At 51.4% G+C, this 19497-nt stretch overlaps 1 protein-coding gene across 1 annotated transcript in view; it reads left to right on the plus strand.

The window, feature by feature from the left end:
* The window catches only part of EXOSC4 (exosome component 4), a 31300-nt gene that overhangs the window by 2834 nt on the left and 8969 nt on the right, over positions 1–19497 (plus strand). Inside the window, exon 2 of the mRNA XM_086966425.1 lies at positions 12002–12208. Within this exon, the coding sequence (XP_086822551.1) occupies positions 12002–12208 (207 nt within the window). The remainder of the gene's footprint in view (positions 1–12001; positions 12209–19497) is intronic.

Consider the following 19497-nt stretch of genomic DNA (forward strand, 5'->3'; position numbering starts at 1 on the left):
GGACTACTGTCTTGAGGTCATCATGGGGTAGAAAAGGTTTCAGTTTCTTGAGGTGTTTTAGAGAGAAAAGAACACTTTTTGCTGAGTTTTTGATGTGGGCCCTCATTGATAAGTTCTTGTCAAGGGTGATGTCTAGAGCCTTAACTGAGTCGGATAGGGTAAGGGGGCAGTTTAGGGCAACCAGCTTCTTGAGCCACTCAAATAAAATTTATTTATTTGGTTATTAAAACTCAATAACCATAAAAGTTCAGATAAAATCAGTCAATTAACAAATTCATCATGAGCATCATTATTACGTTGTCACAAAAATATTAAAATTGCTACACGAGTCAAATAACAGTTCATGAATGATATCATATACAATACATCATATTTAGGTTACCATGGATTTCCGTAATTTCAAAGCATTATTTAAAAACGAGGAAATAAATACGATAGTTAAAATGTTGTCCAATTTCTGTACAGCTAAAAATGCTGGGCGCAGCGGTTAACTTCCATAATCTTTAGAAGGGGAATAATCCATCTTCGTCTGGGTATACTATAGAATTTGCAGAAGAATAGGAAGTGCATATCTGATTGATCTGAAATGTCATCACAAGGACATTTAATCAGTTGTTTAGACCAATCCTTCATACCCGGGAAACTGAATAACCGAAATAATAAGGTAAACCTAAAACGAACTAATAAAAACCTCTCGTATTCGCACATCTGGAGTTTAAGGTACGGCTGCACTGTATTAGAGATAACCGTCTGGGCATGTGCTACTACTGTTAGCTTTTTCATTTCAGTTTGTGTTCTAAGTTCATGTAAAAATGCCATACACTTTTCTTTTAGAGCTTTCCTTGAAATATTACGTAACGAGGTTGGATCATAACAATAATTTACAGTTCCCAAATCAGAAAAGAATTTCTTTAGATATGCCAACCAACCCATCTTGCCATTCCTTTCTAAACCTAACACATTGTTTAAAATCAGGCGATTCAAACCGCATTCATCCGTAGTCCAGACTCTGTGCCATAACAAAATCAGGGCAGTTCTTATAATATCCACAAGATATGGTTCCCCCATTTCTACGTGACAAGCAAACGTGGAGACGCTAGTTGGAACCGCCAGGAGATACTTCATAAAACGGTTTTCTACCACCTGTAGACATGTCACATTCGCGTGTCCCCATAAGCCTGCTCCCTATGTCACTACTGACAAACAAGTAGCTTTATAAACGGTTAACATTTCCCCTATGGGTTTCCTGCCCATTTTGTGACTAAAGTTTTTTAATGCCGCTATAGCTTTACAATACAACAGTTTACGTGTTTTAATTGCAGTAATCCAATTACCATTGCGTTCAAACCAAACTCCTAGATAGGAAAACGTTGGAGTAATGTCAACAGGAGTCTTACCAATAAAAACTGTTTTCCTCTTTTTATTTATACCACCACCGCAAGTCATGGTAAAAGTTTTAGAACAGTTTATCTTTAAATTTAGGCCAGCCATAAAATTTGAGAATGAGGTAACCAAAGCTTGCATGGCCAATGGGGTATGTGCCATCAGGACAGCATCATCTGCATACAGTAATGCGGGCAAAGATCTTTCTCCTACCATAGGCAGGTCTCTGCATTCCTTCAGGAGGGTTTTTTCCACATCATTGATGTAGAGAGTGAAGAGGAATGGGGCCAGCACGCAACCCTGTCGTACGCCCCTCGCTATACTAAAAGGTTCCGTGCATTCCCCATTTTTCCCAAACCTGATTCTTGCGGATGATCCCTGATATAATTCCCTTAAGAAGTGGATAATAGATGTATCTACCCCCATTTTGTTCAAAACCAACCAGAGCTTGGAATGTGATACGCAATCAAATGCAGAGGTTAGATCTATAAAAGTTAAAAATAGTCGACCCTCTTTTACCTTTGTATATTTCTTAACTAGCATGTATAGATTTAAACACTGATCAACTGTACTGAGCCCTTTTCTGAACCCGTATTGTACATCACTAATTATGTGGTTTTCGTCTGCCCATGATTGGAGCCTGTTTAAAATAACCCAACCAAACACTTTAATGGTACTATCCAAAAGTGAGATAGGGCGGTAGCACTGGCAACTGAGTCTGTCCCCCTTTTTAAATATGGGGACAATCAATGATTCACACCATGATGGAAGAGGACCATTCTTAAGTGGAGGGGTGTGGCTCACTGGTTAGAGGCGGCAGACCTGTAAGCAGAGAACAGCCCGGGACCCGGGTTCAATTCCCGACGCGGCAGGGTCGTGGACCAGGGGTCAACGGACTCGATAATTCTCGCCTCAGTGCCTACTCTAACCAGGGGAAAAAGAGACCACGATGGAGAGGGCGGAGGGCCACGGGGAATGACCAGGCACCCGGCCAAGACACCTGCTGCGAAGAGAGCCACCCATCAGTAAAGTGCGGCAAAGCGGGTTAGGTGCAAGGTGAATAGGGGCGAGGGGGGCAGAGGGCATTATATTACATTTATGAGAACATTACTTGTGCAGCTGTGGCACCGGGGCCCAGGGGGGTTGAGAGGGCCACTTTACTCCAGCTGGGGGAGGCGGGCCCATTTCACATCCTTGCACCCTTGCTGGATGGGTAGGGGGCGGCTAATGGGTGAGCCCGGGTCAGAAATACATCTATACTGCGAGGGAGACGGGCCGATTGGGAGAGGCAAGGAAAGCAGAAACTTGTTGGGTGAAAGGGACGGGTCGTTCAAAGAGAGGGCAAGGCCGAAAGAGGGGAGACTGTGCTGGTGACTGGAAAAAGGGGTAGCCGGGCTAGCGAGACAGGAGTATAGAAAGGCGAGCAGAGACTAGTGAGAGGGGGCGCTGATATTGTGGAATGAGGGCAGGGATGCTAGGGACAGGGAGCAGGCGGCTGAAAAGATAAGCAGATCATAGTGAGTGGGATGGAGGCGAATGAATGAGCGAGAAGGGACGAGTGAACGGAGGGAGGACAGGCTGCCGAAAGCAAAACGCCAGTGTCTTTAAGCTATGTTGTAAATCATTGTGGCTGCTGTGTGGCATGTTAGAAAATTATAGCGTAAAAGTGTTATAAGCGTTTTATTTACTTTACACATAACCAAGAAGACCACAGGAGAGTGGAGGATGGGAAATAGTACCTGAATTACAACACAAGCACTGGACGGACACTAGAGGAGAATCAACAGATGCCAGATTCCGAGGGCAGTTTGAGGTGGTGCTGAGTGATGCCGAGGTGGTGGTGTACTGGTGTGGGGGTGATATTTAATTGATGCTGAGGTGGTGCTGAGTGATGCTGATTTGGTGCTTTCCTGAGGTGATGCTGATGCTAAAGATGTGCTGCATTGGTGCTGAGGTGGTGTTGCTCTGAGGCTGAGCAGGTGCCCAGACCTGTTGCTGCCTCACTCTATGCCATGGGTACTCACAAACTTTCTTTCGGGGGCCAAATTTACAGTGTGGTTTGTGTCCGAGGGCCGCACCGGTGGGGGCGGGGTCAGTGGGGGTGATGCGGGGCTAGAGCAACAAAAAAAAAAACTGTGACCCTGAGGTTGAACACAGGTCCCTGCAGCAGACGCCTTCCTCCACTGAGCTACAAGACCCGGCATACACACCTCTCTCTCTCTCTCCCTCTCCATCCCTCTATCTCTATCTCTCTCTCTCTCTCTCTCTCTGCCTCCCTCCCTCCATCCCTCTATTTCCCTCTCTCCCTCCCCGGTCTCCCTCTGTCTCACTCACTCTGACTGTATCACTCCCTCGCCCTATCTCCCACCCTCTCCCTCCCACCCTCTCCCTTCTTCTCCCTTCCCTCCCTCACCCTCACTCCCCTTCCCCCTATTACCTCTCCCTCCCTCACTCCCCTTTCCTCACCCTCACTCCCTCCCCTTACTCCCCTTCCCTCCCTCACTCCCCTTCCCTCCCTCCCTTCTTCCCCTTCCCTCCCTCCCCTTTCCTCCCTCACTACCCTTCCCTCACTCCCTTCCCTTCCCTCAAACCCCTTCCCTCATTACCTCCCCTCACTCCCTTCCCTTCCCTCCCTCCCTCCCTTCCCTTCCCTGCCTCCCCTTCCCTCCCTCACTCCCCTTCCTCACCCCCTCGCCTCACTCCCCTGCCTCACTCCCCTTCCGTCCCTTCTCTGCCCTTCCCTAACTCCCCTCACTCCCTCCCCTCACTCCCCTTCCCTCACCCATTTCCCTCCTTTGCCTCCCCTTCCCTCACTCCCCCTCCCTCACTCCCCTTCCCTCACTCCCTTCCCTCCCTCCCTCCCCTCACACCCTCTCCTTCCCTCACTCCCTCCCCTCACACCCTCTCCTTCCCTCACTCCCTCCCCGCACACCCTCCCCTTCCCGCACACCCTCTCCTTCCCTCACTCCCTCCCCGCACACCCTCCCCTTCCTGCACACCCTCCCCTTCCCTCACACCCTCCCCTTCCCTCACACCCTCCCCTTCCCTCACACCCTCCCCTTCCCTCACACCCTCCCCTTCCCTCACACCCTCCCCTTCCCTCACACCCTCCCCTTCCCTCACACCCTCCCCTTCCCTCACACCCTCCCCTTCCCTCACACCCTCCCCTTCCCTCACACCCTCCCCTTCCCTCACACTCTCCCCTTCCCTCACACTCTCCCCTTCCCTCACACCCTCCCCTTCCCTCACACCCTCCCCTTCCCTCACACCCTCCCCTTCCCTCACACCCTCCCCTTCCCTCACACCCTCCCCTTCCCTCACACCCTCCCCTTCCCTCACACCCTTCCCTCACACCCTCCCCTTCCCTCACACCCTCCCCTTCCCTCACACCCTCCCCTTCCCTCACACCCTCCCCTTCCCTCACACCCTCCCCTTCCCTCACACCCTCCCCTTCCCTCACACCCTCCCCTTCCCTCACACCCTCCCCTTCCCTCACACCCTCCCCTTCCCTCACACCCTCCCCTTCCCTCACACCCTCCCCTTCCCTCACACCCTCCCCTTCCCTCACACCCTCCCCTTCCCTCACACCCTCCCCTTCCCTCACACCCTCCCCTTCCCTCACACCCTCCCCTTCCCTCACACCCTCCCCTTCCCTCACACCCTCCCCTTCCCTCACACCCTCCCCTTCCCTCACACCCTCCCCTTCCCTCACACCCTCCCCTTCCCTCACACCCTTCCCTCACTCTCTCCCCTCACTCTCTCCCCTCACTCCCTCCCCTCACTCCCTCCCCTCACTCCCTCCCCTTACTCCCCTTCCCTCACCCATTTCCCTCCTTTGCCTCCCCTTCCCTCACTCCCCCTCCCTCACTCCCCTCACTCCCCTTCCCTCACTCCCTTCCCTCCCTCCCTCCCCTCACACCCTCTCCTTCCCTCACTCCCTCCCCTCACACCCTCTCCTTCCCTCACTCCCTCCCCGCACACCCTCCCCTTCCCGCACACCCTCCCCTTCCCTCACACCCTCCCCTTCCCTCACACCCTCCCCTTCCCTCACACCCTCCCCTTCCCTCACACCCTCCCCTTCCCTCACACCCTCCCCTTCCCTCACACCCTCCCCTTCCCTCACACCCTCCCCTTCCCTCACACCCTCCCCTTCCCTCACACCCTCCCCTTCCCTCACACCCTTCCCTCACTCCCTCCCCTCACTCCCTCCCCTCACTCCCTCCCTCACTCCCCTTCCTCACCCCCTCGCCTCACTCCCCTTCCGTCCCTTCTCTCCCCTTCCCTAACTCCCCTCACTCCCTCCCCTCACTCATTTCCCTCCTTTGCCTCCCCTTCCCTCACTCCCCCTCCCTCACTCCCCTCACTCCCCTTCCCTCACTCCCTTCCCTCCCTCCCTCCCCTCACACCCTCTCCTTCCCTCACTCCCTCCCCTCACACCCTCTCCTTCCCTCACTCCCTCCCCTCACACCCTCTCCTTCCCTCACTCCCTCCCCGCACACCCTCCCCTTCCCGCACACCCTCCCCTTCCCTCACACCCTCCCCTTCCCGCACACCCTCCCCTTCCCTCACACCCTCCCCTTCCCTCACACCCTCCCCTTCCCGCACACCCTCCCCTTCCCTCACACCCTCCCCTTCCCTCACACCCTCCCCTTCCCTCACACCCTCCCCTTCCCTCACACCCTCCCCTTCCCTCACACCCTCCCCTTCCCTCACACCCTCCCCTTCCCTCACACCCTCCCCTTCCCTCACACCCTCCCCTTCCCTCACACCCTCCCCTTCCCTCACACCCTCCCCTTCCCTCACACCCTCCCCTTCCCTCACACCCTTCCCTCACTCCCTCCCCTCACTCCCTCCCCTCACTCCCTCCCCTCACTCCCTCCCCTCACTCCCTCCCCTCACTCCCTCCCCTTACTCCCCTTCCCTCACCCATTTCCCTCCTTTGCCTCCCCTTCCCTCACTCCCCCTCCCTCACTCCCCTCACTCCCCTTCCCTCACTCCCCTCACTCCCCTTCCCTCACTCCCTTCCCTCCCTCCCTCCCCTCACACCCTCTCCTTCCCTCACTCCCTCCCCTCACACCCTCTCCTTCCCTCACTCCCTCCCCGCACACCCTCTCCCTCCCCGCACACCCTCCCCGCACACCCTCCCCTTCCCTCACACCCTCCCCTTCCCGCACACCCTCCCCTTCCCTCACACCCTCCCCTTCCCTCACACCCTCCCCTTCCCTCACACCCTCCCCTTCCCTCACACCCTCCCCTTCCCTCACACCCTCCCCTTCCCTCACACCCTCCCCTTCCCTCACTCCCTCCCCTTCCCTCACTCCCTCCCCTTCCCTCACACCCTCCCCTTCCCTCACACCCTCCCCTTCCCTCACACCCTCCCCTTCCCTCACACCCTCCCCTTCCCTCACACCCTCCCCTTCCCTCACACCCTCCCCTTCCCTCACACCCTCCCCTTCCCTCACACCCTCCCCTTCCCTCACACCCTCCCCTTCCCTCACACCCTCCCCTTCCCTCACACCCTCCCCTTCCCTCACACCCTCCCCTTCCCTCACACCCTCCCCTTCCCTCACACCCTCCCCTTCCCTCACACCCTTCCCTCACACCCTCCCCTTCCCTCCCTCCCTCCCCTTCCCTCCCCTCACTCCCTCCCCTCACTCCCTCCCCTCACTCCCTCCCCTCACTCCCTCCCCTCACTCCCTCCCCTCACTCCCTCCCCTCACTCCCTCCCCTCACTCCCTCCCCTCACTCCCTTCCCTCATTCCCTCCCCTTCCCTCATTCCCTCCCCTTCCCTCATTCCCTCCCCTTCCCTCATTCCCTCCCCTTCCCTCATTCCCTCCCCTTCCCTCATTCCCTCCCCTTCCCTCATTCCCTCCCCTTCCCTCATTCCCTCCCCTTCCCTCATTCCCTCCCCTTCCCTCATTCCCTCCCCATCCCTCATTCCCTCCCCTTCCCTCATTCCCTCCCCTTCCCTCATTCCCTCCCCTTCCCTCATTCCCTCCCCTTCCCTCATTCCCTCCCCTTCCCTCATTCCCTCCCCTTCCCTCATTCCCTCCCCTTCCCTCATTCCCTCCCCTTCCCTCATTCCCTCTCCTTCCCTCATTCCCTCACTCCTTCACTCCTTCCCTCACTCCTTCCCTCACTCCTTCCCTCACTCCTTCCCTCACTCCTTCCCTCACTCTCTCCCCTCCCTCAATTCCCTCCCTCACTTCCCTCCCTCACTTCCCTCCCTCAGTCACTCCTTCCCTCACTCCATACCCTTCCCTCACTCCTTCCCTCCCTCTTCCCTCACTCCTTCCCTCCCTCCCCTTCCCTCGCACCCTCTCCTTCCCTCACTCCCTCTCCTTCCCTCACACCCTCTCCTTCCCTCACACCCTCTCCTTCCCTCACACCCTCTCCTTCCCTCACTCCCTCCCCTTCCCGTACACCCTCTCCTTCCCTCACTCCATACCCTTCCCTCACACCCTCCCCCTCCCTCACTTCCCTCCCTCACTTTCCTTCCCTCACTCCCTTCCCTCACTCCCTTCCCTCACTCCCTTCCCTCCCTCCCCTTCCTCACATGTTTTGAGATCTACTACTTATATGTAATCGGAAGCGGGTACAAAATCGCCTCTGAACATTTGAGCTATAGTTCCCAGTGGCTGCTGGCATCTACCGGGCAGGGGAGGTGGGCAAATAAAATAATTTATGCATGCAGCATGTTAGCAGCGCCCTGATTGGAGGGAGTGACTCACTCGGCGCTCCACAGCTGCCTAGAGGCGTGTACTTACTCTCAGCCCAGCTACCTTAATGCAGCTGGGTTGAGAGGTTTAAAGTGTGCATGTCTGGCTGGCTGTAGCATGATGGCCAGTCTAAAAGACATGTGCACTTTGAACAGTGCATAGGCAGCTTTCTGCCCACCACTCCTCCCTGCTGTCACTCAGCAGGTCCTGTGCTGTCCTAACGCTTTGTTCAGCACGGGACAATGAAAAATAAAATGGTAATGAATTTCCATTTTATTTTTTATCAGGGGGATCTTGGCGGGCATTTAAGTGGGGTGACGCTCCTACACTCCAATGGAGGAGCACCCCCTGAAAGTTCCCCGTTCTGAAAATCCAATACTATACCATCAGCTACTCACCGGTCATAAATGATGTCTTTAGTGGTTCAGAGCTAGAGCAGAATGAAGAACCAGCAATCAGGGACATATTTTCCAATCTTTATGAACCTCTCTCTGGTGTTACCAGGAGATGCGGTGGGAACACCTGAAGCCATCGTGGTATCATGGCACGCTGCCCAGTACTTTTGGGAGATATCGTGCAGCATTTTGCGGTCAGGATGCGCCTCTCGAGGAGAGTGCCCTGATTGTTTTTCTCGGCTCCAAAACTCATCTGCCGAGTGGACCAGATTACCTGTGAAATCATGCCTCAAAAATTTGTATTTTCTCATATTCAGCAAGAAATCTGTGTGCTTGGACTCTTAATGATCAAGAGAATAGAAAGGCTCTTTAAATCCCCTTCCAGGCCTGGAGCCGGTGGCAGGCAGCGCTGCAGCTATTCACTGAAAGCGCTATTCTGAACTGAGCTCTGCGATAAATATTTGGAATTGGGTTGGAATGTAATGGGGTGCCACTCCTGCGCCATTCACCCTGCCTGTGTGCCCTCCTCCCCCCCCCTCTCCCCCTCCCAGGCTGTGACAGCTTCCAGGCGCGCGCAAACAGCCACACACAAGCATTTCACAGGACTTTAAAAGACCATTAGCATGTTAATGAGGCTACTTTCACCTCTCAGCGCCCCCTGCAGCCCCACTCTGACTACAGCGGAAATTGCCCGGCCCCCACAGGCAGCAGAGTCTCGGAGTCGAGCTCTGGTTGCAGGCAGCCTTTATAAATAAAAATAAAACTCGGGTACGATGTCTGAAAGGTCCGCGGGCCGCCAGGGAAGGCTTGCCAGGCCGCCACTGGCCCGCGGGCCGTACTATGAGTACCCCTGCTCTATGCCAACAGAAAGGGAGAGGTGGGAGGCAGGAAATGCTGTGTTTCTGCTCGGAGAGTAGGGGGAGGGTTCCTAACTTGAAGCAGGACGGGGTGAAAATATGTTAGTCTCTTCAAAATTAATAAAAAATTAGGGGTGGGCGAGATGAGCCGTGCAGAACAAAAGAAAGGCGATGCCGCTATACTTACAGATAAGGTGTAGTATGAGGCACAAGGAAGGAGAGTGAGGAGAAGAGCAGCATGAGGCACAAGTACAAAGAGTGATGATTAGAGCAGCAGCGTGTGGCATAAGGGAGGCGAGTGAGGAGAAGCAGCTTAAGGGCCAAGGTAGGAGAGAAAGAAGAGCACTGTGAGGTACACAGAAGGAGAGTGAAGAGAAGAGCAGCATGAGGCACAAGGAAGGAGAGTGGAGAAGAGCAGCAGGAGGCACAAGGAAGGAGAGTGGAGAAGAGCAGCATGAGGCGCAAGAAAGAGTGAGGAGAAGAGCAGCGTGAGGCACAAAGTGAGGAGAAGAGCAGCGTGAGGCACGAGAGTGAGAAGAGCCGCGTGAGGCACCATAAAGGAGAGTGGGGCGGAGAAGAGCAGCATGAGGCACCATGAAGGAGAGTGAGGACGAGAAGAGCAGAGTGAGGCGCCATGAATGAGTGTGGAGGAGAAGAGCAGCAGGAGGCACAAGGAAGGAGAGGGGAGTAGAGCAGCAGGAGACACAAGGAAGGAGAGTGGAGAAGAACAGCAGGAGGCCCAAGGAAGGAGAGTGGAGAGGAGCAGCAGGAGGCACAAGGAAGGAGAGCAGAGTAGAGCAGCAGGAGGCGCAAGGAAGGAGAGTTAAAAGAACAGCAAGAGGCACAAGGAAGGAGAGTTAGAAGAGTAGCAGGAGGCACGAGGAAGGAGATTGTAGAGAAGAACATCCGGAGACACAAGGAAGGAGAGTGGAGAAGAGCAGCAGGAGTGACAAGGGAGGAGAGTGGAGAAGAGCAGCAGGAGGCACAAGGAAGGAGAGCGGAGAAGAACAGCAGGAGGCACAAGGAAGGAGAGTGGAGAACAGCAGCAGGAGGCCCAAGGAAGGAGAGCGGAGAAGAGCAGCAGGAGGCACAAGGAAGGAGAGCGGAGTAGAGCAGCAAGAGGCACAAGGAAGGAGAGTTAGAAGAGTAGCAGGAGGCACGAGGAAGGAGATTGTAGAGAAGAACAGCCGGAGGCACAAGGAAGGAGAGCGGAGAAGAGCAGCAGGAGTGACAAGGAAGGAGAGCGGAGAAGATCAGCAGGAGGGACAAGGGAGGAGATTGGAGAAGAGCAGCCGGAGGCACAAGGAAGGAGAGTGGAGAAGAGCAGCAGGAGGCACAAGGAAGGAGAGTGGAGAAGAGCAGCAGGAGGCACAAGGAAGGAGAGTTAGGAGAAGAGCAGCAGGCAGCACAAGGAAGGAGAGCGATGCGAAGAGCCCCGTGCGGCACACAAAGATGGCGAGTGAGGAGAACAGCCCTGTGCGGCACAAGGATGGAGAGAGGAGAAGAGCATCCTTGTGCAGCACGCTGCTATTCTCCTCTCTCCATCCTTGTGCAGCATGCTGGCGAGAGAAGAGCAGCGTGAGGCACATGGAAGGAGAGTGAGGAAAAGAGCAGCATGAGGCACAAGGAAGGAGAGTGAGGAGAAGAGCAGTGTTTGTCATAAGGGAGTCGAGTGAGGAGGAGAAGAGCAGCGTGAGGCACAAGGAAGGAGAGGAGTTTGTGAGACAGCAGGAGTGAGGTGTAAGATGGCACAAAAGAGTAAAAATTCATAAAACAATAGGAACTGAACACATTCTACAGATACATTTTGAAAATGTTATAATAATTTGTGCCCTGGAGTATTTGACACCAAAACCAAGTCAGTAGGCTCACAGCAACTTTTCACCGCCAGTAATAAGCTCTAAAAAAAAAAGTGTTGCGAATGGGAAGCTTTGTATGGGCTCTTTTACTGGGAAATTGTTTCATATCTCACGGTCACTGACCAGCCTCTGCCTGGTACAAATCAACCCATGTCTCGTGCGACACAATGCAAGATGCCAAACTAGCAGCTGTAGGCTCAACCTAAAACGAGGCATTTTCCTACAAACTTATTACTGCTTTAGTGCTGCGTAAATACGTTATACATTGCCTCCAAGTTAAGCCTGGCTGCTCTGTGCCACAGCTACCATGGACGTGAGTGCAGTTTTATTTAGTGACTTTATTGCTTTACCCTTTCAAGGACTCCAATTGGTACTTGACCTGGGTATTTACCCCATTAACTAATAATCCAAATTGTTAAAATCTCCATGTTGCAATGTAAACTTCTTTACTATGTTTTGGGGCTAAATTTCACTCCGGATGGATCAAATGTATAATGTGATGTATCTCAAGCCAGTGTTGTACAGGATGATGCATTCTTTCCAGATTTTCTCCATATCATTCATTGCGTTCTCTGCGTCCGATGTGTTGCTCAGTAGGTTAGTTGTAGGGTAGGATTGTCCAGTGTTGGTCCCTGAGGTCATGGGCAGGCAATATTATAAGATAGCAACTGACTGTAAATTACTCCCACACCATTTCTCTGTATGTGAATGTATCCTGTATGTTGGATTAACATGATTCATGTGTCCTTCTCCTCCCCCCCCCCCACCCCCAAAATATGTTTACCAGATCCGAGGATCCCGAAGCAAAACACTCCATGACAAAGCGGTGGTGAATTGTCAATTCAGCATGGCCACTTTCAGTACCGCTGAGCGCAAGCGCCGGCCGCATGGAGACCGCAGGTCCAGCGAGATGACTCTGCACTTGAAGCAGACATTTGAGGCTGCCATCTTGACACAGCTGTATCCCCGCTCACAGATTGATATATACGTCCAGGTGGGTTGAAAGTTAGAGGATCATTTATGTCGAAGTAACACAGGCTTAGGAAGAATCTGGGAAGTTGGAATGTCGAGAAATTGAAACTGTGCGAAGTACCGAACATACTTTTATAAATGGTCCTCTCCTTTGCTAAGCTTATGAAACATTGCTCCTCTTGTGTGTGCTGGTGCACAGCAAGAAATACAGTTACACAACTAGTACCACTTTTGTAAAGCTTTTGGCATGCCTGACTGTTCCATGTATGCGTTGTAGGCCCGCCTCTGAGCCAGAACTTCAGCCCTACTTGCTTTTTGTTGGTTTGCCCTTCTTTGTTTTGTAGTCTTATAACACCCATAGCTCAAAAAGTACTAATTTGACCCAGATCTCTTTTGTCCAAACGCCGCAATGAAAGGAATAGCATTATGAGGCTTTCTTTCCAAAAAGATTCAATTGGGGAAAAATGTTTTAAATCTTTAGGAAACATTGCTGATCATTTTTGTAGTGGTGTGGCTGTGGTTTGCGAGAGAAAGACTTCTGGCGTAGTTAGAGGAAGTTTGCCATATGCACCTTGTGGATTTAGAACTGCTTAAACTTGTTTTCTTGGCCGAGTTATCTGGGGCAATCGCAATAAAACCTAGGTCAGGCATTAGCCGAGCAAAACCCCGATCGGCAGTCTGGTTTCCAGCTAGAAATACTGAGCACGTTCATTAAGGCCAAAGCTAGCTGAGAGAAGTTTCTAACTCCTTTCCTGTAGATTCACATTAATAACACTTTCTGGATCCCCTTGATTCTGAAATCATTTGTATGACTGGTAGATATAAAAAAAAATTGCAACACTGGTGAAACTGCTTGCCTCAGTGGTGTGTTGGAAGAAATATTTCTATGAAGTGAAGATAAGATAAAAACTGCATTGCTGGACTACCTAGGAAATATGTCCTTAAAGTCTGCGATCAGAAATAATTATTTTTGCAGTATCTGCTGCTAGCAGAAGATAGGGTGCAGAGGGGATGGCACAGGGGGCCACTGATACGGATGCAGTTCTTGGTTCTTCTGCCATTTGGTACCATATAGTTCAACGGTCTTCTCAGCTTTCTTATGGATTTGTGATGGATGAAAATTCCTGTAATACTTCAAACCTACTATTCTCTACTAGAGGGATAATTTCCCATTTTGGCTGTTGTTTAAGAGTTGAATTGCACCCTGCCACCTCTTATGAACTCTCACCCAGTCGATCGCCACCAAGTACTTCTTGATCGATCAGTCAAGCAATGACCTTCCTCATTTGTTGAAATATAAAAATGGCATGTGCTGTACCTGCTGCCTAAGAAACAGGACATAAGCTTTTGAAGGCATCAATTATGTTTACATTCCTCACTTCTCTTCTGTACTAAACCCTTCCTCCTTTAGAAATAACTATAGTGCTAAGGCCTTTGACCTTGACTGGTCTGATTGCCAGAATCTGTGTTTTTGTCGCAGAACCTTGTTCTTCTGCGTCAATGCACCTACTAACAATATTAAAACTACTGACCGTTTTGAAGGCACTAGTTGAAGTGGAAGACCCCAGACCAGGACTGGGCAAAATTTAAATTACTCTGGTGTAATATTGGGAATTTTAGTTAAGCTTGATATGCGAAAATCACAAACTTATGCCTTTACACCACTTTCGCATAAATATGTACCATTTGCAATAAGCTTTTTTTACAGCGAACTTAGGAAAAATAAGAATACAAATCGCTGTTTGCTACGATTCTATTTTGTTTGGACTTTTTTTTAGCACGCAGTGTGTCATCGACAAAACTAGATGCGTAGGTGTATTTTGCACTAAAACTGTGTCAAATTACAGATTTGCATTTTGCATAATTTTGCCAACGTTTTGCTTTATTATGGAATAGCAAATTATGCATTTTATGCAGCAGAGAGAACTTTAAATAGTACCTCTTATGTCCCCATTGGTCACAGTCATCCAAACACCACTGAAGCAGTAATTTTACATGCTTTGTTTGTTCCTATCCCCATAGTCCTGGTAAAAACTTCACTACCAGCTTGGGTCTCAGGGAAACATCTAGGGAGGTTCCTATGTGATTATTGTGATGAAAAGGAATATCATCCTTCAATAGGCTCCGGGCTTTACAGAGTTTTTTTGTGCTCTGCAGTGTGTCAGCCAAGTAGGACCACGTGTCAAAATGCTTGCATTGTACCAGCTAAAGATAAGCTTGTTTGGTTGAGCTGCTGGAGTTCTGCGATTGCTTGGTAGGGAACAACAGTCTAGTGGCACACATGTTCACTATTTTATGTGCTTGGAGAGCACTTTTAAATTCTTTCTCAGAGCCAGTGTATAGTTAGAAAAGACGTATTGAGGGTGAAGATCTTCAGGCCTAAGACGAGTCTGACAAGATGGTTTAGCACTCTGCACTGAGCCTATGGTCTTGAAGGAAATCTTGCTTAGATCTTAGTTCAAGATTGTCATGCTCAAGCTTGTTGAAAAGAAACGGAGAATCCCGAACAGGAGGCATGTGCGATACTGCAATGTTTGGGATATTTTGAATTCTGTCGATGGGGAAAATAAGGCGGCATTGATTAGAACTCCAAAGTTGCCAATATTCTGCTTGGATATTGGCGGTGCCATAGGCATAAGGCAGCAGTCATAGTTCAAATTATGCAATAGGGAATACTAATCTATGCATAAAGGAAAAGCAACTTATGCAGCACCTCTTTTTATTAGAAATAGTTCTGCAGAACATTATAGTACATTTCATATGATGGCTGTTTTGAAATGAATGCTGCTGTGAGGGCAGTTTCTATGATGTTAACCCCCATCTCTGTTAATACTTATAAAAATGTATGGCCAATAAGGAATCATTCTTTCTTACCAGCCTCAATGCAATTCGAGGAAATAAGATGTTGTCTTCTGTGCTCAGCATACGGCCCTTGAAATGAGGACTTTTTCACTGTTTGGACAGCATAACCTAATTACAGCAAACAGTCGACTAGTGACTAGCTAACTAACCTTTTTCAAAGTGGATTATGTGGCAAACGCTGCAAGTGTATAAGTACATTAAAACCGCCCAATTCCTGTTTTTTTTTTTCTTCCAGATGTTCTGGGTATTCCCTTGTTTAATGGAAAGTCAGAGGCTCAGGAGTATTTTATTGAGCAGTTCTCCAAAAACAAATAGGCAGGGAGAAAGAACAGACCAATAGCACAAGGGTCCTTTTTAGGTCTCGCCTAGACGAAAGCAAAAGCGAAGCTTTTGCTGTCTATGCGAGACAACTTATGTTGCCACTTTTCTGGGAATATTGTGGACATCAGACTGTTACGAGCTTTTTCTGCTGTAGTCAGGCTGTCACGAGCTTCTCCTTTGGAGATTTGACCTCGTGAGCGCGCCTTGACTGCATCTAATGGGCCGTGTGCTTCCTTTAGTCAGTTTCACTTTGAAGCACTTTCAAAGTGAAATGTAACAATGTGTCTGGTAGTTGTTCATGTGGAGTGCCTTCTGACCTCGTGAGCGCACCTTGACTGCATCTAATGTGTGTGGCTTTTTTAGGTCTCGCCTAGACGAAAGCAAAAGCGAAGCTTTTGCTGTCTATGCGAGACAACTTATGTTGCCACTTTTCTGGGAATATTGTGGACATCAGACTGTTACGAGCTTTTTCTGCTGTAGTCAGGCTGTCACGAGCTTCTCCTTTGGAGATTTGACCTCGTGAGCGCGCCTTGACTGCATCTAATGGGCCCTGCGCTTCCTTTAGTCAGTTTCACTTTGAGGCCTGCACTTTCAAAGTGAAATGAAACAATGTGTCTGGTAGTTGTTCATGTGGAGTGCCTTCTGACCTCGTGAGCGCGCCTTGACTGCATCTAATGTGTGTGGCTTTTTTTTTCAACGTGGCCCGGGCGCTTGCTTCAGTCAGTTTCACTTTTAAGGTGCAGGCGTCAATGGGTCTGGTACTTGTTTTATTTCCATTTAATGCTCTTTGGAACAACAATTTTATATTACTTGTGTGTATTACCACTGGCCAGAATTTCAAAGACTTATATTCACGCAGGTGAAATAATACTATTGTGATTAGGGCCGATTTTTGGAGTCTGAGTGCAGAGTGGAGCTTCAGAGTGGAGCTTCAGAGTGGAGCTTCAGAGTGGAGCTTCAGAGTGGAGCTTCAGAGTGGAGCTTCAGAGTGGAGCTTCAGAGTGGAGCTTCAGAGTGGAGCTTCAGAGTGGAGCTTCAGAGTGGAGCTTCAGAGTGGAGCTTCAGAGTGGAGCTTCAGAGTGGAGCTTCAGAGTGGAGCTTCCGAGTGGAGCTTCCGAGTGGAGCTTCCGAGTGGAGCTTCCGAGTGGAGCTTCCGAGTGGAGCTTCCGAGTGGAGCTTCCGAGTGGAGCTTCCGAGTGGAGCTTCCGAGTGGAGCTTCAGAGTGCAGAGTGGAGCTTCAGAGTGGAGAGTGGAGCTTCAGAGTGGAGAGTGGAGCTTCAGAGTAGAGCTTCAGAGTGGAGAGTGGAGCTTCAGAGTGGAGAGTGGAGCTTCAGAGTGGAGAGTGGAGCTTCAGAGTGGAGAGTGGAGCTTCAGAGTGGAGAGTGGAGCTTCAGAGTGGAGCTTCAGAGTGGAGAGTGGAGCTTCAGAGTGGAGAGTGGAGCTTCAGAGTGGAGAGTGGAGCTTCAGAGTAGAGAGTGGAGCTTCAGAGTGGAGAGTGGAGCTTCAGAGTGGAGAGTGGAGCTTCAGAGTAGAGAGTGGAGCTTCAGAGTAGAGAGTGGAGCTTCAGAGTGCAGAGTGGAGCTTCAGAGTGGAGAGTGGAGCTTCCGAGTGGAGCTTCCGAGTGGAGCTTCCGAGTGGAGCTTCCGAGTGGAGCTTCAGAGTGGAGCTTCAGAGTGGAGCTTCAGAGTGGAGCTTCAGAGTGGAGCTTCAGAGTGGAGCTTCAGAGTGGAGCTTCAGAGTGGAGCTTCAGAGTGGAGCTTCAGAGTGGAGCTTCAGAGTGGAGCTTCAGAGTGGAGCTTCAGAGTGGAGCTTCAGAGTGGAGCTTCAGAGTGGAGCTTCAGAGTGGAGCTTCAGAGTGGAGCTTCAGAGTGGAGCTTCAGAGTAGAGCTTCAGAGTGGAGCTTCAGAGTGGAGCTTCAGAGTGGAGCTTCAGAGTGGAGAGTGGAGAGTGGAGCTTCAGAGTGGAGAGTAGAGAGTGGAGCTTCAGAGTGGAGAGTGGAGCTTCAGAGTGGAGAGTGGAGCTTCAGAGTGGAGAGTGGAGCTTCAGAGTAGAGCTTCAGAGTGGAGAGTGGAGCTTCAGAGTGGAGAGTGGAGCTTCAGAGTGGAGCTTCAGAGTGGAGCTTCAGAGTGGAGCTTCAGAGTGGAGCTTCAGAGTGGAGCTTCAGAGTGGAGCTTCAGAGTGGAGCTTCAGAGTGGAGCTTCAGAGTGGAGCTTCAGAGTGGAGCTTCAGAGTGGAGCTTCAGAGTGGAGCTTCAGAGTGCAGAGTGGAGATTCAGAGTGCAGAGTGGAGCTGCAGAGTGCAGATTCAGAGTGGAGCTTCAGAGTTCAGATTCAGAGTGGAGCTTCAGAGTGCAGAGTGCAGCTTCAGAGTGGAGCTTCAGAGGGCAGCTTCAGAGTGCAGAGTGGAGCTTCAGAGTGGAGAGTGGAGCTTCAGAGTGGAGCTTCAGAGTGGAGAGTGGAGCTTCAGAGTAGAGCTTCAGAGTGGAGCTTCAGAGTGCAGAGTGGAGATTCAGAGTGCAGAGTGGAGATTCAGAGTGCAGAGTGGAGCTTCAGAGTGCAGAGTGGAGCTTCAGAGTGCAGAGTGGAGCTTCAGAGTGGAGCTTCAGAGTGGAGCTTCAGAGTGGAGCTTCAGAGTGGAGCTTCAGAGCTTCAGAGTGGAGCTTCAGAGTGGAGCTTCAGAGTGGAGCTTCAGAGTGGAGCTTCAGAGTGGAGCTTCAGAGTGCAGCTTCAGAGTGCAGCTTCAGAGTGCAGCTTCAGAGTGCAGCTTCAGAGTGCAGCTTCAGAGTGCAGCTTCAGAGTGCAGCTTCAGAGTGCAGCTTCAGAGTGCAGCTTCAGAGTGCAGCTTCAGAGTGCAGCTTCAGAGTGCAGCTTCAGAGTGCAGCTTCAGAGTGCAGCTTCAGAGTGCAGCTTCAGAGTGCAGCTTCAGAGTGGAGCTTCAGAGTGGAGCTTCAGAGTGGAGCTTCAGAGTGGAGCTTCAGAGTGGAGCTTCAGAGTGGAGCTTCAGAGTGGAGCTTCAGAGTGGAGCTTCAGAGTGGAGCTTCAGAGTGGAGCTTCAGAGTGGAGCTTCAGAGTGGAGCTTCAGAGTGGAGCTTCAGAGTGGAGCTTCAGAGTGGAGCTTCAGAGTGGAGCTTCAGAGTGGAGCTTCAGAGTGGAGCTTCAGAGTGCAGAGTGGAGCTTCAGAGTGCAGAGTGGAGCTGCAGAGTGCAGATTCAGAGTGGAGCTTCAGAGTTCAGATTCAGAGTGGAGCTTCAAAGTGGAGCTTCAGAGTGGAGCTTCAGAGTGGAGCTGCAGAGTGCAGAGTGGAGCTTCAGAGTGCAGAGTGGAGCTTCAGAGTGCAGAGTGGAGCTTCAGAGTGCAGAGTGGAGCTGCAGAGTGCAGATTCAGAGTGGAGCTTCAGAGTTCAGATTCAGAGTGGAGCTTCAGAGTGCAGAGTGCAGCTTCAGAGTGGAGCTTCAGAGGGCAGCTTCAGAGGGCAGAGTGGAGCTTCAGAGTGGAGCTTCAGAGGGCAGCTTCAGAGGGCAGAGTGGAGCTTCAGAGTGGAGCTTCAGAGGGCAGCTTCAGAGGGCAGAGTGGAGCTTCAGAGTGGAGCTTCAGAGGGCAGCTTCAGAGGGCAGAGTGGAGCTTCAGAGTGGAGCTTCAGAGGGCAGCTTCAGAGGGCAGAGTGGAGCTTCAGAGTGGAGCTTCAGAGGGCAGCTTCAGAGGGCAGAGTGGAGCTTCAGAGTGGAGCTTCAGAGGGCAGCTTCAGAGGGCAGAGTGGAGCTTCAGAGTGGAGCTTCAGAGGGCAGAGTGGAGCTTCAGAGTGCAGCTTCAGAGGGCAGAGTGGAGCTTCAGAGTGCAGCTTCAGAGTGCAGCTTCAGAGGGCAGAGTGCAGCTTCAGAGTGCAGCTTCAGAGGGCAGAGTGCAGCTTCAGAGTGCAGCTTCAGAGGGCAGAGTGCAGCTTCAGAGTGCAGCTTCAGAGGGCAGAGTGCAGCTTCAGAGTGCAGCTTCAGAGTGGAGCTTCAGAGGGCAGAGTGCAGCTTCAGAGTGCAGCTTCAGAGTGGAGCTTCAGAGGGCAGAGTGCAGCTTCAGAGTGGAGCTTCAGAGTGCAGAGTGGAGCTTCAGAGTGCAGAGTGGAGCTTCAGAGTGCAGA

The sequence above is a fragment of the Lissotriton vulgaris genome, chromosome 4_1 (assembly GCF_964263255.1).
Source record: "Lissotriton vulgaris chromosome 4_1, aLisVul1.2, whole genome shotgun sequence".
NCBI classification, from domain to species: Eukaryota; Metazoa; Chordata; class Amphibia; order Caudata; family Salamandridae; genus Lissotriton; species Lissotriton vulgaris.